At 63.6% G+C, this 23,311-nt stretch overlaps 2 protein-coding genes across 2 annotated transcripts in view; one reads left to right on the top strand and one right to left on the bottom strand.

Moving 5' to 3' along the window:
* Positions 1–9,817, top strand: part of RADIL (Rap associating with DIL domain) — a 54,599-nt gene extending 44,782 nt beyond the window's left edge. The window contains exons 7-14 of the mRNA XM_065892736.1: positions 36–273; positions 965–1,137; positions 5,892–6,042; positions 7,029–7,211; positions 7,316–7,687; positions 8,634–8,773; positions 9,133–9,272; positions 9,712–9,817. Coding sequence (XP_065748808.1) covers positions 36–273; positions 965–1,137; positions 5,892–6,042; positions 7,029–7,211; positions 7,316–7,687; positions 8,634–8,773; positions 9,133–9,272; positions 9,712–9,817 — 1,503 coding nt within the window. The remainder of the gene's footprint in view (positions 1–35; positions 274–964; positions 1,138–5,891; positions 6,043–7,028; positions 7,212–7,315; positions 7,688–8,633; positions 8,774–9,132; positions 9,273–9,711) is intronic.
* A 3,536-nt stretch (positions 9,818–13,353) lies between these two features.
* On the bottom strand, positions 13,354–20,248 carry AP5Z1 (adaptor related protein complex 5 subunit zeta 1). Its single transcript, XM_065892224.1, has 16 exons — positions 20,117–20,248; positions 19,849–20,035; positions 19,438–19,579; positions 19,186–19,298; positions 18,652–18,820; positions 18,201–18,341; positions 17,975–18,012; positions 17,738–17,900; positions 17,089–17,267; positions 16,214–16,356; positions 15,702–15,842; positions 15,084–15,195; positions 14,733–14,830; positions 14,188–14,311; positions 13,893–14,107; positions 13,354–13,630 (listed from the first exon to the last, which is right to left on the bottom strand). Exons 2-16 carry the CDS (start codon positions 20,017–20,019, stop codon positions 13,360–13,362), a joined length of 2,220 nt encoding a protein of 739 aa, XP_065748296.1. The 5' UTR covers positions 20,020–20,035; positions 20,117–20,248; the 3' UTR covers positions 13,354–13,359.
* Positions 20,249–23,311: the final 3,063 nt, after the last annotated feature.

The raw sequence follows: 23,311 nt of genomic DNA, 5'->3' as shown, positions 1-23,311 counted from the left end.
GCCCACAGCAGCCGGTGTTTTCCTCTCGCCCCCAGTCCCTGTACGTGTGCCTCCCGGCCCTGCTGGAGTGCCCCCCCTTCCAGTTGGAGTGCCGCGAGAGCTGGTGCTCGGCCCCTCAGCTGCCTGAGGAGCTGCACCGCGTCGTGTCCATCTACCAGGCCACCCTGGACCTCCTGCGGCCGCTGCAGGTGCACCCCGAGATCGCTGCCCAGGTGCTGGCCTACCTCTTCTTCTTCTCCGGCACGCTGCTCTTCAACCAGCTCCTGGACAAGGGTGAGGGTCTGGGGCAGACAGCCCGCAGGGCCGCTGAGCGTGTCCTTCCGGAGACCAGCGGGCTGAGCCGTCCCGCTCCGTGGGGTCTGGGCGGGTGCCGCGAGGGGAGGACGTGCTGCAGAGCCTGTCCCCGTGGGAGCGGGAGACGCCCGTCCGTGTCTGCACAGGGCCCCGCCGGCCTTTCCTGGTTTATTTTATCCCCGTGTGGCCTTAGGGCCCCTGTGAGCGAGGAGGCAGCAGGCTCAGGGAAGTGACGTGGTCTTTGACCCTGCCTCACTGCCACCCAGATCTCCTCCATCGCCCTGCCCAGCGCTCAGGGCCGAGGCAGTGCTGGGGTGCGGGGCAGGGAGAGCGGGGCCAGCCCACAGCACGTGCGAAGCCTGGACCATGGCCCTCTGCACTTGGGGTCGTGTGGCTGTCACCGCCCCTCCCTGCCCTGCCACCTTCACCTCCTACCTCCATACCCACCCACCCATGCCCAGAGAGGGGTCTGGAAGCAGGTAGTTGTCTTAGAAACTGACGTAAGGTCTTCCATCTGTCCAGAGGCCTGGTGGGGGGGGGGGGCGCGCGGGAGGAGGACAGGGCTAGGGCCCAGCCGGGCCTGGCTCCCTCGGGGTGGGGGGTGGCGGGCAGCATGCCTGTCCTGCGAGGACTGCCCGGCATCACCCTCGTTCCCTCCCTCCATTCCCAGGGCCCTCTCTGAGTTGCTTCCACTGGCCCAGAGGCGTCCAGGCCTGTGCCCGCCTGCAGCAGCTCCTGGAGTGGACACGGAATGCCGGCTTTGGCGAGGCTGGAGAGCGCTTCTTCCGGAAGCTTTCCTGCACACTCAGCCTGCTGGCCACGCCCAGTGCCCAGCTCGTGCAGGTGGGAGGGGTACAGAGGGTGGGGGGCAGCGGGCGCAGCGAGGACGGGGCGGCACCCTGCACGGTCGCCCTGGGGTCAGCCGCTTGCAGACCAGGAGGGGCTCAGTGGGCTTGCAGTGGCTTAGTCCACAGCTGTTCCCACCTGCAGGCAGGATAACGGCCCCAGGATGTCTGTGTCTAGTCTCTGACCGGCAGCTGTGGCCACGGGGGGCCCTGCTGATGTGGGGAGGTCACCCCGGGGCACCTGGTGGCCCTGTCTAAGCACACGAGTCCTTAAAACTGGGAGAATATTTGCAAACGATGAGACCAACAAGGGCTTAATTTCCAAAATCTACAAACAACTCATACAGCTCGATATCAAAAAACAACACAATAAAAAGATGGGCAAAAGACCTAAACAGACATTTCTCCAAAGAAGATATACAGATGACCAAAAGGCACATGGAAAGATGCTCAGCATTGCTGATTATCAGAGAAATGCAAGTTGAAACTACAGTGAGGTATCACCTCACACCGGTTGGAAGGGCCACCATTCAAAAGCCTACAAATAACAAATGCTGGAGAGGGCGTGGACAGTAGGGAGCCTCCTGCACTGTTGGTGGGGATGTAAACTGTGCAGCCACTATGGAGAACGGTATGGAGGTTCCTCAAAAAACTAAAGATAGAGCTACCATACGATCCAGCAATCCCACTCCTGGACATATATCCAGAGAAAACTCTAATTCGAAAAGACACACGCACCCCAGTGTTCATAGCAGCACTATTTTCAATAGCCAAGGCACGGAAGCCACCTAAATGCCCATCAGCAGACAACTGGCTTGAGGAGATGCGGTACACGTATGCGATGGAGTACTGCTCAGCCATAAAAAAGAATGAAGTAATGCCATTTGCAGCAATATGGGTGGACCTAGAGATTGTCATACTAAGCGAAGTAAGTCAGAAAGAGAAGGAGAAAGACAAATACCATATGATACGACTTCTGTGTGAAATCTAAAAATATGACACAAATGAACTTATTTACAAAACAGAAACAGACTCACAGGCATAGAAAACAGACTTATGGTTCCCAGAGGGGAAGGCGGGCAGTGGGGGACAAAACAGAAACAGACTCACAGGCATAGAAAACAAACTTATGGTTCCCAGAGGGGAAGGCGGGCGGGGAGAGATAGGAATTTGGGATTAACAGATACAAACTACTATACATAAAACAGGTAAACAACAAGGTCCTACTGTACAGCACAGGGAACTATGTTCAATATCCCATGATAAACCATAGTGGAAAAGAACCCGAAGCAGGGTCGTATATATATAAAATCACTTTACTGTAGCCCAGTGACTAACAGAACGTTGCAAGTCAACTATACTTGAATAAAAGAAGAAAGAGGGAAGCAGAAGAGTGGGTCAGAGAGACAGGAAAGGGCTGGCTCTGAAGGTGGAGGACGGGGCCACGGGGCAAGGGGTACAGCAGCCTCCAGGAGCTGGGAATGGCCCTCGGCTGGAGGCCAGCACAGGAACGGGACCTCAGTCCTACAACCACAGGCAAACGGATCCTGCCCTGGAGCCGCCGGGAGGAGCACAGCCCTGCAACTCTTGCTTCTAGCCCGTGCGACCTGTGCTGGACGTCCGACCCCCAGAACTGTAAGACTGCGCTCGCGCTGATCTCACTGCCACCTTCGTGGTCGTTTGTTAGAACAGCAGCAGGAAACAGACACCAGCTCGCCTGCCTCCCTCACCTGCTGTGCGACACGGTCGTCACAGGTAATCGGCGAGACCAAGCTACCCAGGCCCTTTCCTGCCGGGCAGCGACATGGAACCCACCCAGGGGATGGCCAGCGCGTTTGCAGGGCGGCCCCGTGGACTCCGCTTCCCGCGCGCTGGGGAGCTGCTCCGTGTTTGAACCGCGTAGGGGACCGGCTGCCCCGTCCGCCTCCAGGTGAAGTCCCAGCCGACGTGAGCGCAGCCAGGAAGCCCCACATGGCAGTGGCGGCGTCCACAGCCACGGCCACCATGGGCAGCCGTGAGCCACCGTGTGGAGCCCAGACTTGGGCAGAGCATCCGCCTGCAGAGGGGAAGACGAGATGGGGTCCCCCCCGGGGCGCTGCTGTGCACTGCTCTTGCCCTGGGCCGGGCACACAGGCGTGTGCCCTGGTGAACAGTTACCACAGGGGTCCCCAGCCCTCGGGCCATGGACCAGTAGCAGTCCGTGGCCCGATAGGAGCCGGCCGCACAGCGGGAGGTGAGCGGTGGGTGAGCGAGTGAAGCTCCAGCTGTGTTTACAGCCGCTCCCCAGGGCTCGTGTTGCCGCCTGAGCTCCGCCTCCTGTCGGACCAGCGGCGGCATCAGATTCTCATAGGAGCGCGAACCCTGCTGTGAACCGCGCGTGCGAGGGATCCGGGTGGCACGCTCCTTACGAGGACCTCATGCCTGGTGATCCCAGGTGGTGACGCTGGTGCTGGGGAGGGGCCGCAAATGCAGACCATTAGCACAGAGGTCTGACTGCACAGAGGCCGTAATAAATCAGCCGCTTGCAGACTCATATCAAAACCTTATCAGTGAGCGGCAGGTGAAAACGAGCCCAGGGCTCTCACTGATTCTGCATTATGGTGAGTTGTATAGTATTTCATTATATATCAGCATGTAATAATAATAGAAAAAGTGCACAATAGATGTAATCATCTATTGAATCACCCCAAAACCATCCCCCCCGGCGCCCAGTCCGTGGAAGAATTGTCTTCCACGAAACCGGTCCCTGGTGCCAAACACGGGGACCGCTGAGTTACCAAGCTGGGCGCTTCAGGTTCGCGTGGTTTTCTGTGGTTTTCCGTGGTGTTTGTACTTCAGTACAAAATGCGCAGCGAGGAAGGAGCAGCGGTGCGCTAGCTGCTCATTTGCGCCTCTCCCTGCAGAGCTGGGAGCTGCCCGCTCCTTCCTCTGGCAGAAGACTGGGCTCTATTTCTAGAGCATTTAAGACCGAGGGTCTCCAGGTTGGGACACGGGATCTCACCCTGAAGGAGGGAGCACCCCGGTGGCAGAGCCCCCATTGCTGGAGCCCCGCACTCTCACCCACCAGGCCCGGGCCTGTGCCCTCCAAGCAGGGGGCGGCCAGCGACAGCCCAGGGCAGGATGGAGGATGCTGACACTGGGCCTCCACAGCCAACCAGCCAGGAGAGGGAGAGAGAGGCAGGGAGTGAGGCAAAGAGGCCTCAGGCCATAGTTTGCCACCCTCAAAACGGACTATTCGGGGAGGAGAAACTTACTTAAAAAACCATTTGTATCGTCGTAAAGATAAGGGAAGATACAGTAACCATTACATAACAGGATGCTATAAATAAGAGAACAAAAAGAATTCTTGGAAGTTACAACTACGACAGCAGAGATGCAGCGTTCAGTAGCAGAGCTGGAAGATAAAGTACGGGAAATCACCCGGAAGCAGAGCCAGCAAGATGGAAGAGGCGTTCGCTCCTGCTGGGGGACGGCTCAGCGCCATCGGGGCGCCCGCCGACGCCAATCTCGGAGAAGCACAGGCGTGGCGAAGCGTGGCTTCTAGGATGAAAGTCAAAACCACCTCCGGGCAGACGCCGTCCTGCGCTGGCATGTGTCTGGGCTGGAGGTGTCAGGAAGAGGCCGCTCTCCCCACTTCCCCACGTAGCTTAGGATGTTGTCTGTCCCTTCAGTGTCGATACTCGACAACCACCGCGCAGGCCTCTTGATGTGGGCAGTAAAATCAAACGTGGTGGGCGAAACAGAGAGGAAGGAAGAAAGAAGGAAATTAAGGGACCAGTCAAGTGAGGCCCCGCATCCGAGCAGCCAGAGAGGGCTGGGCCAACAGGGAGTGAAGACAAACCAAGACAGTTGCCCAGCCCGCTCGACCCGAGTGTCCGGACTGCAGGTGCCGCCGGTGGGTGAAAAGCACAGTGGCTGAGACAGACCTGCACCAAGACGCGCTCACAGGATTGCAGAGACGCCGCTGAGCTTCCAGAGAAGGAGGAGAGCAGCTCGGGTCTGGAGGGCAGCGGTCCGGATGGTTCCCGACTTCTCAGGAGCGAATGCAGGAGCTGCCTCCCAAATTCCCTACGAGGCCGACTCGAGCCTGGAGTCCTGATGCCTGATGGCGGGGACAGTGGCCTGAGGACGCTCTCCCACGCCAGGCCCCCAGCGTCCCCCTGGCACAGGCCTCCCTGGGAAGCTCCTCGAGAGCAGAAGGAAGGGGTTCCAGGAGGCGAGACGGACGGAGACGGTGACTCAGTGACCTGCCGTTTGTCTTCTGCCAGGGCGCCTTCCCTGCCCCCGGCTGCCAGGCCAGTCTCGTGCGGCACCTAACGCTACCGTTGTGCCTTTGTGCAGGTCTTTGACCTGCTTGACTCCCTTCACACGGTACGAGGCGGGGGTCCTATTTCACGGCCCCCTAACCTCCCCGTGGTCTTGCCCCGTTTCTCAGCCCCCCGAGGTGGTGTGACAGGGCTTGTTCGGTGGGCAGGGCACTCGGCGCGGTGCCTGCTGGCCTCTCCGGGGAACGCCCGCCACCTGACCCGGCTCTCGCCCTGGACGCTCACAGGCATGGGGTGAGCTGCCCCCTGCACCGGCCTTGACCTCGGCCTCGCTGACCTCGCTGTCCCGCACGGACGCCGCAGGGCGGAGCGGGTGCTGGCGCGGGGAGCCCTGGGCCCCTGCCGCCGGAGCTCCCAGAAGGCGGGCCCTCCCTGGGGGGCGGGCTGGGCCCCCGGCCTTTGACCAGGAGCTCCTTCTCGTCAGCAGATGAGCTGGGCGAACCTGCGGGTCGCGTTCCCTGCCCTGAGCCCCGCGCAACTGCACCGCCTGCTGACCCAGTACCAGCTGGCCTCGGCCATGGGCCCCATGAGCGCCTGGGAGCCGGGTGCCCAGGACAGCCCCGCAGCCTTCAAGTCAGGTGAGGCCTCTCCTCCAGCTGGAGCTCAGAACTCGGGTGTGGCCCGGGGGCTCCTTGAACCCCAGGTCCCTGGGTCCCCAGGTCGGGGGACAGGGCAGGACACCCGAGGAGGAAGACGGCCCAGGGCGGAGGCTCCCCTTCGCCCCCAGGCTCTCGGCTCAGGTCAGAGGTCCCCACTGCCCCTCATGGGGCCTCGCTGGGTGCACGGCCACCAGGAGGAGAGCAGGGTCTCCACACCGGGTGCCATGGCACAATCTGTCGGGAAATGGCGCTGAGCAATCTTGCCCTGGGTGTGTTACGTGTGGCGACAGACGTACATACGTGTGTGTATATTTTTATGAGTTAGTTTTGTGTCTCCTCATTAGCTGTATGTACATTATAACACAAGCAAAAACGGAAAGTAAAGGACGGGGGAAGATCTAGATAGAAGTAGGGCTTCCGACGCCTGGTCACCTGGGGCTTGGGCCCTGAGCGCCGTCCCCCGCCCCGTTTACTGGTTCCCGTCCAAGGCCTTCCGCGGAGGGAGGGAGGGGGCTCTGTGCTGGGCGCCGGGAGCAAGGCGGGGGCTGCCGTCGTCCGTCCGTCTGGAAGGCGCGTGTGTCCTCGTGCGGAGGCCAGCGCTCAGGCAGGCTGTGCTCAGCCCGTGACACGTGCGCGGTGCAGGCGGCGTGGCCGCGGGGGCCCGGCAGGAGCAGGTGGTGGCCTGGGGTGCTGGTGTCCGGGCCGGGTGAGCTGGGCTCCAGGCTGGGGCGTGCAGTGGGCCCGGGGGAGCCGGGGGCCGCAGGCAGGGGTCGTGGCGTGGGGCCCAAGTGCCAACTGGTGGCGCCGGGGCTTCATCCCGGGTGCTCGCTGGGACTCAGGAGGCGTGAGAGCGCCCTACGGGCTTGTGCGGCCCCTCCCGTGTCCCCGGGGTCCCACGGCGTCAGGCGGGGGTGGCCGGGCAGCTGCCTCCTGGCCGGGGTGTCACGCCGCCCTCGCCCCTGCAGAGGAGGTCCTGGAGTCCTATGAAAACCCCCCACCCATCGTTTTGCCGAGCGAGGGCTTCCAGGTGGATCTGGAGGCCGACTGCCTGGACGACAGCCTCCACCAGCACCTCCTCTACATCCGCCACTTCCTGTGGAGCCTGCGGAGCAAGCCCAGCCCCGGCGGCAGGCCCGCGCGGCCAGAGTGTCTCCAGGTACCGGGGTGGATGCAGGAGCGGGGGGCTCCCGAGGCCGCGGAGGCTTGGGGGGCCCCTCTGTCCTCCCAGCACATCGGGTTGCCTGGTGCTGAGTTCTTTCCCCCCTCCCCCAGGGCCCGCAACACACCAACCCCGAGGGCCACCCTGAGGACCAGAGCCGCCCCCTGGCTTCCAGGGACCCCGGCAGGGGAGCCCGTGAGGCCGGCTTGGAGCGCGCTCCTCCTTCCGCGGGGGACCCCCAGGCACAGGGCCCTCTGGGAAGGCCGCCAGGCCGCGTGAGCCGCGGGGGGGCCCAGGCCGGGGACCCACACGGGGACCCCTCATGCCTGCTCACGCCTCCCGGCACCCCGCTCAGCCTGGAGCCCGCTGTCCCCGACTGGCCAGAAGCCAGCAGTGCCTGTGGGGAAGTGCTTCTGGAAGGGAGGAGGAACGGGCCGAGCGGCCCGGGGTGCGCAGCCCCGCAAGGTGAGCCCCGAGCCAGGCCCGCACCCCAGTCCTGGCCCTGCTGGCGCCTGGGTAACTGCCTCGGGGTCCTTCCCCTGCGGGGCCCTGGTGTCGCGTCTGGCCCGGGCTGTCAGAGTTGCCCACGAACGCCTGTTGCCCTGGACACAGGACAGGCTCCTGGGGCAGCTGGGGAGGGCACCGCGTGGCTCAGGCCCGGGCAGCTGGGGACTCGGAGAGTCACTCTGCCCGGGGGAGAGGAAGGATGGCCCCATGAGGTGTGTTGGGCCCCAGAGCCGATGCGAGGCCGGCGGGATCTGTGGGGGGCGGGGCGGGGGAGGGGAGCCCTGGGCGTGTGGGCACTGGGCTGGCCGGGCTGGAGGGCAACGAAGGGCAAGCATCCCCCAGCCCCGCCCGGCCCCCGGTGAGTCCTCAGTGCTCGCGCCAAGCTTTGAGGGTGCCCTGAGGGCAGGGGTCACTGGGACCGAGCTGGGCCTGAGGCAGGACACCTCTCAGCGACCTGGGTGGTGCCCCGGCAGGGCGCCACGACTGACCTCGTGGGGAGAGAGAGGGCGCAGGACCCTCAGCGTGGGGACCAGCAAGGCCCAGCTGAAAAGAGCCCCAGCTCCGGAGGGACAGACCTGGGGTCACCGCTGAGAAGTGCGGTGGGAGAGGGCAGGGAGAGGGAAAGCAGAGCCCACTTCTCGACCTTCCGGAAGCACCCGGCCTCTGAGCGGGGCCGGTGTCCCGGGGCAGTACAGGGTGGCCTGACCCCCGTCACCCTGATGGTGGTCCGGGTCTGGCTTTTCCCTTCTGGCCAGACGGGCATCTTTCTGGACCTCTGTGAGCACATGTCTCTTTGGAGCAGCCAAGCCAGGATGTCCCTGGGTCCGGACAGAGTCTGGACAGAGGACTGAGCCGCCGGCCCCTGACCTTACCTAACCCCACTGCATTTTTCTCGCCCGCCCAGGAGACTGTGCGGCCCCGGCGGCCGAGCCCCCTCCAGCCCCTTCCAGCCACAGCTCCAGCACGGATGACTTCTGCTACATGTTCGTGGTGGAGCTAGAGCGAGGCCCCTCCGGGCTGGGCATGGGCCTGATCGACGGGATGGTGAGTGAGCTGCCCCGCCACTTCCTGCAGGCCCCCAGGCTCCTCCTCTTTCCCAGAGACGGGCCCACAGCTGGGGTGGTCACAGGCAGGCGGCGGGCGGAGGCCCACGGCCCTGGGGACCAGGGGCTGGTGGGGGCGTCTCAGCAGCTGCTTCCACCGCCTGCACCCTCAGGCCTCATGGCGTCTGTCCTGGGCCTGCGGGGACTCTGATGGTGTCCAGCGCTGTCCTTGAAGACACACTGATGACCATACAGTGAGCCCCACCGGGCCAGGCCGGGGGAGGGGCGGAGGTGGCCCTGCCTGGAGACCCCTGTGTGCGAGGGGCCCACGGAGCTCTGAGGCTTCCGCTTCTCCCCCAGCACACACCCCTGGGCGCCCCAGGGCTCTACATCCAGACCCTACTCCCGGGGAGCCCCGCAGCCTCCGACGGGCGGCTGTCGCTGGGAGACCGCATCCTGGAGGTGAACGGCAGCAGCCTGGTGGGCGTCAGCTACCTGAGGTACCGCGCCTTGCCCCCCGCGGCCTCCTCTGCCCCCTCCCCCACCCCTCGGCCTGTGGGAGGCCACGTCCACCCTTGGGACGTTGGAGCTGAGTAAATGGAGGCACAGCCGTCCGGCCTGGCTCCCAATGGCCACCTCCCGCCCTTCCCCCGCATTGGCCCTCTGATGACACACCAGTCCCCGCAGGGGCTCAGGCACCTTGGGGTGGGGCGGGCTCTGGACCAGGCCGCCAGAGCGCAGGCTCCGTGATCCCGAAGCTCTGTCACAGCACGGGGGGCTCAGGGTTGCTGACTGTAACTGTCCACTTGGGGTGACAGCTGGGGGGTGGGGGGTTGGGTCGCCCCCCAGCACCTCCAGGAGGCTCTGCCCGCCGGACCGGCTGTGAGTCCTCACCCGGAGGGCTCTTCTACACCGTCCCCACCCCTTCTCTGCTTTCAGAGCCGTGGATCTGATCCGACACGGGGGAAAGAAGGTGCGGTTTCTGGTTGCCAAGTCAGACGTGGAAACGGCCAAGAAGATCCGCTTCCGCACGCCCCCTCCCTAGGCGCCGTGCAGGGGCGGCCCGAGCACCTACACCTGCGGCTCCCAGGTTACGGCCCCTTCTGCCAGACTGTTCGGTGTGGCTGCGTCACCCACAGGACGCTAGCCGCGGTCCCTAGTGTACATTTTATTTTATTGATATGACAGATAACACTAAGTTGTGATGCTTGGCACAGAGCCTTCGTGTTTGAAGATTTGAGTGTTAAAGTATAGATTCAATAAACTATCTTTCGTATTGTAGAGGCTGGCAGGGCGTGGAGTCTGGGTGGGCACCGTGCTGGCCCCCTAGAAGGGTTGCTGGAGGTGGGGCGGTGCCCTCCGAGGAACTGCTCCCTCCCTGCCAGCGCGGGAGAGTCCCCGGGGGGACACGGGGCTCGCTGGGGTGCCGGGATGGCTCTAACTCGTTCCTCGCCTGCCCTCCACCCTGCCCGCAAACGAGGAGCAGCGGGGCAGATGCAGACAGCCCCCGGCCGCCGAGGGAAAGGGCCAGAGCCGCCCCCATCAGAGGGGGCTGCACCCTCGGTGATGCCACACTCAGCACGGTCCCAAAGAAGGGGTCTGGAACCCCCCAGGTTGTAAAGTGAGAGTCTTGACCCACTGTGGGTATCCAGGCTTCCTCCCTCAGACTCACACCCCTCCTGATGTCCTCTCTGGCCGCTAAAGCCATGGCTGGGCCCTAATACCAGGCTGGCCGGTCCCAGGCTCTCAGTCTGCGGCCCGGCTGGTGTCCACCTGGTGGCCTTTGCTTCACCCTGGTGGGGGGCCCGCCTCCTGCACCGGCCGCTGATCCTGTGCAGGGCCGTGTTGGTGTCACAGTGGCAGCAGGCAGGGCACCTCCCGGCTGGCTGTCTTCGGCAGGTTCGGCAGTGTGCGCCTCCCTGGGCTCTGGGCTGGGGTCCTCCTCTTCGACAGGAACAGAGACTCTGGGGACGAGAGGGTCCCGGCCAGGCAGCTGCAGACACACCCCTTACGTGGAAAGGGGTCTCGTGGAGGGACCAGCGGCCGGAAGGTGTGTCCCAGGCACCGGGCCTCGGGCAGCTGTGGGCGCAGAAGGGAGTGCGGGTGGGGGCCCGGGCCTGCGGGTGCCCAGTACCGGGTGTCCGGATTCCACCTGACCTGAAGCAGTTCCCAAAACGCTGGATGAAATGTACTTTAAAAAGTCAGTTAAAACGTGCAATTGAACCCCCCCCCCAAATTCTGAAAGCCCTAAACAGAAAGAAGGGCACGAGTTCAGGGAGGCTGGCAGCTGACCCGAGGCCTGCCGAGCACCACCCCACCCCCGCCCCCCGCGGAGCTGCATGGAGTGGGCGGGGGGAACCCCTTGCATACCGCAGAGTTCGGGCAGGGAAGGGCTGGGGCCCCAGGGAAGGGGGGAAGACCTCGGAGCTCCGCTTCTCGCTGGCAGGGAGCGGGTGCCGAGAGCCCTGCGGGCCCTCTGCAGGGAAGGACACACTTCCTTCCCGGGATGTTCTTTGAGGTCAGCGCTGTGATTACCCCCATTTGCAGACGAGGAAAGTGGAGCGCAATGGGACTGTCATTTTCTACATCAGTCGGCCAGCGCTACAGTAAGTGCTGTGAGGACAACCCGACAGAACCCAACCTCTGGAAGCAGCCACCCTGGTCCGCCCTCGGCGCGGCTGCAGTGGGCGCCCGGCCCAGGTGAGTGCGCCCTGCTCGCGCGCCATCCTCCGGGTCGCAGCCCAGCCCGTGTCCTCACGGCCTCCGAGGCCCCCGGCGGCTCTGCCGCGGCGGCTGACACGCCTGGGACAGCCCAGCCCCGCCGGATTTGCACTCGCGTCGTTGGACTGGACTCCCAGCCACCACAGAAGTCTACCCTGCAAAGACAATGGTAAGGGAACGTTTCTAGAGCGGCCTTGGCTCCGTGTGAAGCAGGGAAAAAAGTCCCCTCAAAATCGTATTCTCAAACTGGTTCGTAGGCACGTTTGAGACCCAAACTTGAAACGTCTGAACGAACGACGTGAAAAAACAAAGCTGAGCATTAATTGGCATCTTGACAAATTGAAAAAAAGCATTTTCTCTAGGTGTCACATCCTCAACCCTGGCCTCCCTGGACCCAAGTCCGGAGGGCCAGGCAGGGCCGGGTGGGCCGGGTCGGGCCGGGCCGGGTCGGGCCGGGCAGCCCGGGCGGGCGAAGGGTGTCGCCGGGGCTCGCAGGGCTGGGTTGGTCCCATCCTGCGAGGGTCAGGTGTCCCTTGGCACGCCCCGCACCAGTGCCCCACGGCTCTGCTCCGCGCACCACCTGTTGCTTCTCGGAAAGCATCCTGGGGCCGGGACACCAGCCAGAGGCGTCCGTCCCTGCGGCACCCGCCCGGCCCCCATCAGCTTCCTCGGCGGCGGGTGTTTCTTAGGGCGTCTGGGAGGCAAAACCGGCCGGGGGCGGAGGCAGGAGCTGGCCGGAGCCTGGGGGCGTGGCCAGGAGCGTGGCCGGAGTTGGGGCGTGGCGGAGCCCGCGAGGGGCAGGGCCGGAGCCTGGGGGCGTGGCCAGGAGTAGGCCTGGATGTTGGGCGCGGCGGAGCGGGTGGGCTGGGACTTTCGAAGCAGCAGCACCACCTGGTGGCCGAGCCCCGCCAGGTGCCCGGGGAGCTGGGGCGCAGCCTTGGGGGTTGGTTTACAAGCGGGGCGGGGCCTGACTTGAACGGAACAGTGGTAGAAAGCGCTTGAGAGGACGGGGTGTCTCCCCCGATTGGTGTAAGAGCAAAGCGCACCCGGACTTGCTCCCAGTAAGGCTTCTGGCGGCAGGTACGGTGGTCACTGGGAACACTTCGCTCGGTGCCCTGCCCCTTCCCCCTGCTCGTAGGAGGCTGCACGTCTGCAAAGGCGACAGCACCTCCAGCCCACCCAGCAGGAGCCCCAGAGGCCCAGCCTTACCGTCTTCAACTTAGGAGCAGGAGAATATCTAAAAAAATTGTCACTGACCAAACCCATTTCCCCAGTGGCAGCTGCCACCTCGGGGAGGTCGACACTGCTTCCTTCCTGACCGCATGTGTCTGTCAGTGATCTGTGGCTTCGGTACCATCTGGGACATGGGCTGAGTGGGGCTCGGCCCTGACACATGGGGATTAGGTGAGAAGGCAGAGCACCGGGTGAAGGCCCCTCCCAGCCCCACGGCCAGCTCTCCCAGCCCAGCAGCACTGCGTCCCCTGGACTCTGCAGCAGCTACGTGGCTGCCCGTGGGGCTCCCTGCTTCCTGGGTGGAGGGAAAAGAACAGACCCCGTCTTGTTCACGCAGCCATTTTGTAAAGATTTATTTTCGCCGTATCTCTTCTTGCCCCCAAACAAACAAACAAGGACCGGCAGGACACAGACCAGGCAGCTTCCACCCAGTCCCAAGAGGAGCTAAAGCCGAGAATCAGTGCTGTGTCACTACACAGCTCAGTGTGGTCACGAGAGAAGGGGGTTAAGAGAAAAAGAAAGACACGCAGAGGCCAAAGGCTGAGACTGTGACCGCCTCCCCGACCACTGAAGCCACGGCTGGTAATACCAGGCTCTCAGCCTGCAGCCCTGCCCGGCATCCACCTGGTCCCTTCACCCTGGCAGGAGGCCCGCCTCCCTCTCCACCAGCCGGCTGACCGTACGCAGGACCAGGGGCAGGGCCGTGTTGGTGTCACGGTGATAGCGGGGCTCGGACACCTCCACGCTGGGCGTGAACACAAACTGGGCCACGCTGGGCATTTTCAGCAGGTTTAGCAGCTCGGTGGCCCGCGTGTGGGCGGCTCGCGCGCCCTCCTCACCAGGCACGGGGCCCGCGGCTGGGCTCTGGGCCAAGGTCCTCATCTTCGACAGGAGCAGGGAGACCCTGGGGACGAGGGAGCCCCAGCCCATCAGCTGCAGGCGCACCCCTCACATGGGCAGGGGCAGGGGTGTCGTGCAGGGGCCAGCTGCCAGGAGCACCCAGCTAGCGTGGTCTTGGCTGGGAGAGGTGAGGCGGCAGTGCTGACACAGCCCACGCCACCCGCTTTGGGGGACAGGACAACCTCTCCCAACGGGAAGCCTGTAGCTTTCCCGCTGCCCACCGCGAACGGGCACCTGGGAATCAGGTCTTGGCCGCGAACGGGCACCTGGGAATCAGGTCTTGGCTGCGAGAGGCCAGCTTGGTCAGCGTGGTCATGAGCACGGTGACGACCTGCGGAGGACACCTGGGAAGGGCGGCGGAGGGCCGCGACTGGGTGACCTCAAAGAGCAGGGCCTCCAGGGCTTCGAAGAAGTTGTTGATCTGCTCCACAGTGCAGCGCCGGTCCCAGGACACCGACAGGTACTCGCCGATGGCCCACACCTGGGTGGGGGACAGCACTTCAGCCCTGTGACAGGCCCGCACGGCAGGCGCAGGCTGGGGTGGGGCAGCGGCCGCCTTACCACGGCTGTGAGCACGTGCCCGCCGCTGCGGGGGCCGCCCACGAACTCCAGCAGCTCCTTCGCCTGCTCGACCACCAGTGGGGGGTGCAGCTTGCACAAGGCCGGGAACTGGGAGCTCAGCACCCTGCCAGAGAGGACACGTGGGCTGCGCTCGCCCCACGCAGACCCCAGCCCCGCGGCCCGTCCCGAGAAGAGCTGGGCGGTGGCGGGAAGCCCCCGAGCACCAGGTGAAGGTAGAGGTAGTCCCGGCCCCGCCAGGAACCTCTTGCCCCACCAGGGAGGAGGCTGGGCTGGAGCGGGGATGAGCCCGCCTAAACTGGGCCTTCAGCAAGGGGGACACATGTTCTGGAAGGCTCCGTGCAAGAGGGGCTTGGGTGGGCAGGGAAGGGTCCGTACAGTGGCCGAGGAAGTGCCGAGGCCGGGCTGGGGTCTGTGGCAGCTGGGGAACCGTTGCCGTGAGGAGCAGAGCGCGCGGGGTCAGCGAACCCGTCCAGGGCTGGGCCACGGAGCCGCAGGAGGGACGAAGCCCGCCACGAGGGACCCACCTGTGCACACCGGCTTCGTACCCCGGGACCTGGTAAAGCGAGTCGCTTCGTTCCAGGAGCAGCAGTGACAGCTGGCTGGCCAGGGCCCCGTCAGCAAACTGGGAGAGAGAGAGAGAGACTGCGTCCCACCCCCAGGGAACACCTCCGCTCCGGACCTGGCTGGCTGCTGCCCTGGGGGCTTCTCTCGGCCCCAGTTCTGGGAGGGACAGGAACCGGGCTGGGGCTGGTGTGAGCTGCCCTGTCTGCTGTGATGGACCGGCCCCTTGGCCACTGAGGAAGCTGGGGCCCTGTGGGTCCTAGCTCCAGCCGGCCCTCTGCTGCAGGGACAGAGGCCCCAGGAAGTGGGCTCACCTGTGTCACCGCCGAGAAGAACGCCCGGAGCAGGGTGGGCACGGCCTCGGCGCACTGGACCACCCGGGCGCAGCCGGCCAGGGGCTGCAGCAGCCGGTAGAGCGGCGTCAACCTGGGGACACATGTCCCGGCCCTGAGCACACGCCTGTTCCCCGTCCGCCTGGGGACCCGGCTCTGGGAGCGCCTGCTCTGCCCTCATCAGAGGCCACCCTGCGCATCTCCTAATGCACGGCCTGCTCCCTCTGCGGCCGCCCTGCTCCCGTGGCACACGGGAGGGCTGGAATGCGGCTGGGGGCAGGAGGCCGTGGTCCAGTCCTGGCCCTCCCGCCCCTAGGATGTGCTAAGCCTCCCTTTCCCCACCTGTGGCAAGGAGTCAGCACAGTGCCTACCCCACAGGGCGACAAGGACGGGATCAGGAAACTGAACAAGCAGACCACAAGCCAGGTGCCCAGAAAGCGCTTGGCCACGTGGCCAGCGCCTGTTAGGTGGGGGTCACCAGAGCTGTCTCTCCAGGTCAGAAGGCACCAGGCCTGGGGCGGATGCCAGGGCCCAGCCTCAAGGCCACAGGGAACTCTCGTGTCCCACGTGGGGCCTGGGACGCCCGGCAGCGAGCCCTACCTCTCCACGGTCCCGCTGGCGTGGGCACGCAGCAGGTGCTGGAAAAGACCCTGGACCTGCGAGTCACGGAGGGCCTCCAGGCAGCCAGGGGCCCTGATGGAGACGTCCCAGGGCGGCCTCTCGGATGCAGCCTGCAGCGACCTGCGAGCGGAGAGACTCCTGAGGCCGGGCTCGCGTGGGCTCTGGCCCAGGCCAGGAGAAGCTGGACTCGGCCCCTGCCCTCGCAGTACCCACTGGCCAGGGAGAGACTAGAGCGGACGTCACCGTAACATCACTGTGCCCTGACCCAGCCAGGAGCTGCAGGATGACCCAAAAAGGCCTGGGGGCCGGGCCCCTGGGAGGCTGTGCGGCTGAGTGAAAGACAGGCTGGGCTCCGTGGCTGCCGTCGGGGCGGCGAAGGGGTGCAGAGACACTCTGCTTGCGAGACAGCAGGAGCGGCCGGGGGCAAGGAGGGACAGGGACAGGGCAGACACGGTCAGAACAGTGAGCAGCGGGGCCGGGCAGGGGCTCACCTGAGCTGCAGGTCCAAGGCTGCGGTCAGACAGGGCAGGTCCAGCAGCAGGTGGAGCATCTCCACGGCCGTCCCTGCGTCAACCAGCGATGGGAGCAGCGCCACGAAGTCAGAGGTGAGGGGCGGGCTGTTCCAGGCCAGGAACTGCGGGGACAAGCAGGGCAGCTCCAGTGGGAGCCCGGAGGGCACGGCCAGCCCTGCCACCTCCTCATGTTTCACTGTGACCCAGGAGTTGGAAAATACGCCCTTCAACTTTCTTCCCCCTTATTCTTTTTGCTTCTGCACTCACTTTTGTACCAACCGTCAAATCACTTTCCATTTATCATCGTTTATTTTCCTGATTAAAGAACTCAGTCTCTGATTTTGGAAAGGCCACGCAGTGACACGCCAATCACAAAAGACTCATCAGGGCTTCCCTGGTGGCACAGTGGTTGAGAATCCGCCTGCCAGTGCAGGGGACACGGGTTCAAGCCCTGGTCCGGGAAGATGCCATATGCCGCAGAGGACCTAAGCCCGCGTGCCACAACTACTGAGCCTGCATGCCACAACTACTGAGCCTACACGCCTCCACAATGAAAAGCCACCACAATGAGAAGCCCGCGCACCGCAACAAAGACCCAATGCGGCCAAATACAGAAAAAAAACAAAAAAACCCATCAAAGACAGAGGTGCCAAATAGCTGAACACACCCGGCAACGCTCCCCAGTGAAGAGATGCTAACCTGAACCAACTCTGCGAGCCCAGCCACCAAGCCAGGCCCGACCTCGCCTTCCTGAGGGCACGGTGCCCCCAGCCCATGCCAGGACACTGCCCCAGGGGCCCTGCACACCCCAGGCCCCCAAGCCCCTGCTCTGGTTCATGGATGACCAAGCATGCCTTGAAGAGGTTGGGGAAGCTTGTCCTGAGAACGCCAAGGTTTCTGCCAAACAGAGGCAGGCTGTCCCTGCAGAACTGGACGAACTCGAAGGCCAGCATCGGGCTGTGGAAATGTTCAGCGGGGATCCTGGTGAAGAGGTGCTGGTACACCGCTTCCGCATCCACTGCGGCAGCCTCCCCTGAAAGGCAGCGGGCTCCGTCAGGGCAGAAGGCCTCGGGTGCTGCCGGGGGCCCCCCGAACCTCGGGCCGAGCCTCCAGGGCCACATGTGTCTGCGGGACACCAAAGGCAGACATGTCCGCCCTTCGCAAGCACGGGAAGAGCCAGCTGAGCCGGATCCGGGTCTTCCCAGGTGTCTCTGGCCACAGACCCACCCTCTGGTTACGCTACGGGTACGCTACGGGGATCGTTCCTTGGAAAGGGCTGGTTTCACGGCACCTTCCAGGAAACTCTCGTGGCAAAGAGTTCAAGATCAACACAGACTTGGCAACGTTTTAATTTGCTACTTAAATCCATCTAAAAGTTCCCATCGAAGTGCTAACGGCTCATCAGATCAGTGCTGCTCTACAGACGAAGGAAGGGGGCAGCGTGCAGGGGAAAGCCGCCCTCCCCGCAAGCGGGTCTGCTCCCACGGGAGGGCGGAGGCTCACCGTGGTGCAGGAAGAACTGGGCGACGGGCAGCAGCGCCCGCACCCAGGCTGGGTCCCCGCGCAGGCGCATTTGCAGAGGCTTCAGGCAGGAGAGGGTGCGGTACAGGAAAGAGGGGTCCTGCTGGCAGAGCACGTCCAGCACCAGCACAGCCTCCACCAGACACTGCGGGGACCCGAGGAGGCCGCTCAGACAGAGCTGGGAGGGAGCGCCCGCCCGCCCGCCCGGCCGGCACTCACTGCTTTCTGCAGGTCTGAGTCTGCCTTCTTCAGGGCTCCTGGGGGAGGGAAGAAAGCCACCTGGTCTCTGTGTCCCCATCAGAACAGCCAAACAAGAAGGTGCCCCGTGTTCTGGAAGCTGAAGGAGAGGCTGGAGAGCCCACAGCTGAGAGCGACCGCAGCGCAGACGTGAGGTGGGGACTGAGCGCCACGGGCCGCGGACGGGAAGGGTGGCCCCGGGACTCACGCCGGTTACTCTGCTCCAGCAGGCGCTGGCAGTACTCGAAGGCCTTCTCCCGCAGCCATTGCTGGGGCGGCAGCAGGTGTCCGGCGGTGGAGGTGGCCGAGAGCACGGACAGGGTGGAGCCTTCCAGCTCCGACTTGTCGTCTGGAAGAGAGAGAACGAGGGCTCAGGACAGAGAAGGACCTCCGCAGGGTGCGAGGAGGGCTGCCGTCGCCGACTGCCAAGGCCTGCGCCCTTTCCCGCCTGCTGCCACCCCAACTGGACACGGTGGTGTAGATGAGCCCAGACTGTCTATAACTGCTAGTGGGCTTGCAGAGGAGGAAGAGTTTGGAAAAGCTGTCTGAACAGTCCTGTCGACATCTGGCTTCTCAGCTCGTCTGGGAAAGGCCTTCTGGAGACCACGAGGCTCAGCCAATGTCGCCAAGTGGCCCAGCATGTCCTGCCTGCGTCCTACCTGCATCCGGGGCGCTGGAGCCCCCAGGGCCGCTGTCCAGCAGCCAGGCCCGCAGCATGGAGAAGGCCTGCACGTTCAGCCACTGGTCCTCCGTGAAGCGCTGGCCCGTGGACAGCACCGTGAAGAAGTCCGTGGCCACTGCCCCGTCCACCTCGGTGACAGGGCCCAGCTGCAGGAGGCAAGGAAGGTCAGCCGGCGCCGCAGGGCCCGGGAAGGGCCGAGAAGAGGCGGCATGGGGCACGAGCCACCGCCCTGGCCATCCACGCTCCTCTGGGACCACGGGCACCCCGCCCCCACCCAGGGTGCGTGAGTGCAGGCACTTGAGCTGAAAACGCGGCCCTCAGTCAAATACGATCCCTGCCCGCGTGTTCTGGGCCTCAACCCACAAAGCACGTCACAGGCTCGGGGGCTGTGACCCAAGGCGCCCCCGCATGCCCGAGTGGAGCGAGGAGAGAGCGCTCGTTCAGGTGGCGGCCTGCAGGCCAGGCCGGCTGAGGCGGCCCAGGGACACGGAGCTCCGAGTGCCAGCCTCACCTGCCGGGCTCTAGGCGTGGAGAAGAAGCCCCCGGAGGAGTGGGCGACCGCCTGCTGGACACTGGCGTAGCGGAGCCAGTCCCCCAGCCGCTTGCTGAGCGCCCTGGTCTGCTCTGTGCAGGGCGGGGGTGACACCGTAGGAACCGAGTTAAGTCCCGCAGGCTCGCGCTGCCTGGGCTGCTACAGGTCTTCCTAGGAACCGGCAGCAGCCCCGGCGGCCCCTCGCCCCCGGTTGGCAGGGTGTGTGCAGACCTTCACGGAGGGCGTCCGGGGCCAGGCTGGTGACCTTGGACACGACAGGGAGGAGGTGCCTCAGGCTGGGCCCCTCGGGCTGCCGGCTCTCCAGGACCTTGAGGACGCGCTGGCCCAAGCTCCTGACCTGCTGTTGGTCACCCTGCAAACCCCACAGTGGAACGTGTTCCTGCGCGTCACGAACGCCACCTGGTTTGGGCGTCCGGAACGTCACGAGGGCAGCCCCGGCCCTGCAGCCTGAATCAGCCTCACAGCCCTGGCTCATCCCCCCACCCGGAATGGGGGCGGAGGGGGGAGGGCTGCTGGGTGACAAGGGCCCAGCCGAGCCTGCCCGCCCCACGGGGAGCACGCGGCCTGCTGGTTCACCGAGGCCCCAGGGCCACCGAGGGCGGGCGGCGGCAGTCACGTTACCTGGGCCAAGAGCACAGAGGCCGCGAGGCCCAGCTGCCGCGTGTTCTGGATGTGGTCGCAGGAGAGGCTCAGGCTGTCGCAGGGCGACATCTCTCTCAGGACAGCGGCGCAGAGCAGCTGGAGCTGCTCGGGGCAGGTAGGCGAGCAGAGGGTGGTCTGCAGCAGTGCCATGCAAGGCCTCTCCAGCCTGGGGGGAGGGGGCGTGTCAGCCCCCCGGGCCAGGCCAGGCAGCGCCCCCCAGCCCTGCCCCAGGGACGCGTGCGCTCACCTCCTGTTGTATTTCGTGGCCGAGACGATGAGGAAGAGCCTCCGCAGGGCGTCCGGGGCGTCGGGACCCCAGTCCTCCTCTTGCAGTAGCGCACAGACCCGGGCACAGAGCCTCCCCAGCTCCTCATCCCGGAGCTCCCTAAACAAAGACGACGGCGTCGGCAACCCGGCGGCGCGGGACCCGGAAACGCCGCCCTGAGCTGTGACAGGACGGCTCTCGGGCTGGGGACCGTCCCTGCTGAGCAGAGAACAAGCCGGTGTCGTGGAGGAAGGTGGTTCCAGCACCACCGGGCCTCTTGAGACGAACCCACTGACTGGGTACCCGGCCTGGGTCCTTGCTCCCCCGCACCAGGCGGGGGACCCGCACTCCAGCAGTTACTACGGCAACCACGCATTCGGATTGTTATTCCGGGACCAGGAGCACACCCCGACTGGTTTACGAGTCAGAAGTTAAGGGGGGTTTAGTCCGAAACGACTTGCTTTTCAAAAGATTCCTTCAGTGCGCCTTTGGCTTCTGGGAACAAGAATTAAAAATGAAAGGTCAAATGTTATGACACGTTACTCTAATACTTAATTTAAAAATGTATCTACTGAGCATTTACAGCAGGTAAGATGCTGAAGCCTCAAAACGGAAGCCCGGTTCTAGGCTTACTCCAGCCCCGAAGGCAAGAAAAAGCAACGTGGCCACAAGTCACCGCGCTGGGAGCTTCTGGGGGGCTCTTGGCAGGGCCCTTACACAGCTGGGCCCCCAAAAGCCGTGGCTGAAGACCACCAAGTCCACTCTGCTCGAGCTCGGGGTCTGTGATTCTGACCTGAGGGAGACGGCGCATCCCCAGGCTGTGGGGCTGAGGAGAATGTCCGAGAACCCCGTGGGCTGGGGGTCCCGGGCGGCGGCTCGGGTTTCCCGTTCTCACCTGAAGGCTGGCAGACAAATCCCAATGGCTTCCCCACCACGCCTCGCCTCCCACCCCCCCACCCCCGTTTCCATTTTTTCACTTAATCCGGCCAGAGTGGGATTCAGCCAGGCAAAGGCGCATGTGGGACGAGGAGGGAGGAGACTGAGGTGAGAGGCCGGGTCCAGGTCTGCTGCTTGCCGCGGCGACGGCCGAGGGAGAAGCTGCCACGCGTCCCGCAGTCAGTCATAGCTGAGGCTCCTTCCCAGAACGGCGGTGCCCCTCGCCCGTACCCCAGATTAGCCCCTTCCAATGTATTCTCCAAGTCACCGGATTGTTTCTAAAAGGCAGTCTGCCTACACCGGTCAGTAGCTCCCCACTGCTTTCAGACCCAACCCCCAGGTGCTAGCGCAGCCCACAAGGCTGGCTCGTCCTATTTCTCCTGCTTCCGCCCCTGGCACGGACCCTCTGCCTGAAACGCTCCCGACTGCTTCCCTCGCTAGCTGACGCGTCACGCACTCTGAGCTTCTGTTTAGTTGTCTTGTCCTTCAGGAAACCTCCCCTGGCCTTGCTGCTCCCACCCCCACCCCCAACCCAAGTCCCACTCTCTTCACTTGTTCTGCAGTTCCCAAGTCATGCTTCTGATAACTTTCCCCAGCCTTGCCTTCCATCTCTGCAAAATACAGAGAGAAACTAAAATTTACTCCGAATCCTAACTCCCAAACGTTAGTAATCTATTTTAAAGTCCCGCCAAGAATCACCGGCTTAATTAAAGAAAAACAGTGAAAACCAGTAAGACTCAACTGGTAGTTATTAACTTTCCTCAAATCCCAACAGAGAGGAATTCCCACCCACCCGAGACAGAAAGAGAAATAGGAATTAAACAGTGAGGGCTGTTCCTTCTGCCTTTCAGCCTATACATTTCTGACCTTGAACAGAAGATGAGCTGGATGTTCTGAGTGGGTCTCAGTTCTTACTCGTCCCCTGGCAGGACCTCTAGGCTAACGAGCATGTCGCACGCTGAGTGAGGTGCTAGCACTTAAAGATAATCTGTTTTCAGGGAGAGGAGAGCAAGATGGCAGAGTAGGACACAGAGCTCACGTCCCACCACGAACACATAAAAAATACATCCACACTGAAAGCAAACTGGAGACTGGCATAAAGACTCCTGTGCAACCAAGGCTGTGAGAAAGATGCGTACGGACTCGGGAAGGAAGGGAAGAAAAGCGATCACGTCGGGGCTCGTGCCCCTGGGAGGGGACATGGAGGAGGAGGGGGATTGCATGGGCTTGGAGTTCCTCCCTGGGGAGTGAGTGGTTCAGACCACATATTGGGGCACCCCAGCCTTGAGGATCCACACCAAGAGAATGAGTCACCATGGCTGGCTTGAAAACCAGGGGGACTAACGGCAGGGCTGTAAGAAGCCTAGACTCCACTCGTGAGGCGTGGGCGCCGGCTTGCTTACTCCTGGAATAAGGCGGAGGAAGCAGATGAAGCCTGCCCGGGGCTCTGGCTGCTTGCCGGGATCGCCCCAGCCCCGCCCCAGCACACGCTGCAGCCCCAGCCCCGCCCCAGCCCCGCCCCAGCCCCGCCCTAGCACAAGCTGCAGCCCCCGCCCCAGCCCCGCCCCAGCACACGCCCCAGCCCCAGCCCCCGCCCCCGCCGGAGCTGAGCACCTGCTCCGGCCCCTCTTGCTCCAGCACTGCTTCCCCTTTGGGGGCAAAGATGCCGCTGCTGGGAGGGGGGAGAGCACACACTTGGAACAGAACCAGCTTGGACCCAACCCTCAGGACAGCTGCTCCAGCAAACTGGGACCCGCCCTGACAGGGCAGTCATGGCCACTGAACAGACGAGAAGCTCCAGCCCCTTGACATCTCCAGCCACACCCCCTACCAAGGCGACAGCTGCCAGCACAGCCTGGAAGAAGACATGACTCTTCCTCACTTCAGCTCCAGCTCTCCCAGTAAAGCCAACGGGCTCATGCAGACCGTACAGGGACGCTCCCACACAAGGACATGCCTTAAAGACTGGGATAGGTAACTGCTTCACCTAATTTCACAGAGACAGAAAAAGCCAAGCAAAATGACAAGACAGGGGAATTTGTTTCAAATGAAAGAACAAGAAAAAAAAAATGAAAAAAAAAAAAAAAACAACCAATGGAACAGAGGTAAATAATTTACCAGATAAAGAGTTGAAAGCATTAGTAATAAGAACGCTACTTGAACTAGGAAAAAGAATAGATAAACACGGGACATTCCTGGTGGCGCAGTGGTTAAGAATCCGCCTGCCGGTGCAGGGGACAC

The sequence above is a fragment of the Phocoena phocoena genome, chromosome 15 (assembly GCF_963924675.1).
Source record: "Phocoena phocoena chromosome 15, mPhoPho1.1, whole genome shotgun sequence".
Classification (NCBI taxonomy): Eukaryota; Metazoa; Chordata; class Mammalia; order Artiodactyla; family Phocoenidae; genus Phocoena; species Phocoena phocoena.
This window is presented reverse-complemented; position numbering and strand designations above follow the sequence as displayed.

Coding starts and splice junctions, on each gene's coding strand:
- AP5Z1 (XM_065892224.1), bottom strand. CDS start 20,019: ATGGCACTGCTGCAGACCACCCTCTGCTCGCCTACCTGCCCCGAGCAG. Junction 19,299..19,437: donor CCCGGACGCCCTCCGTGAAG/GTCTGCACACAC, acceptor CGCCCTGCACAG/AGCAGACCAGGGCGCTCAGC. Junction 13,631..13,892: donor AGCCAAGACCTGATTCCCAG/GTGCCCGTTCGC, acceptor CCTCGTCCCCAG/GGTCTCCCTGCTCCTGTCGA.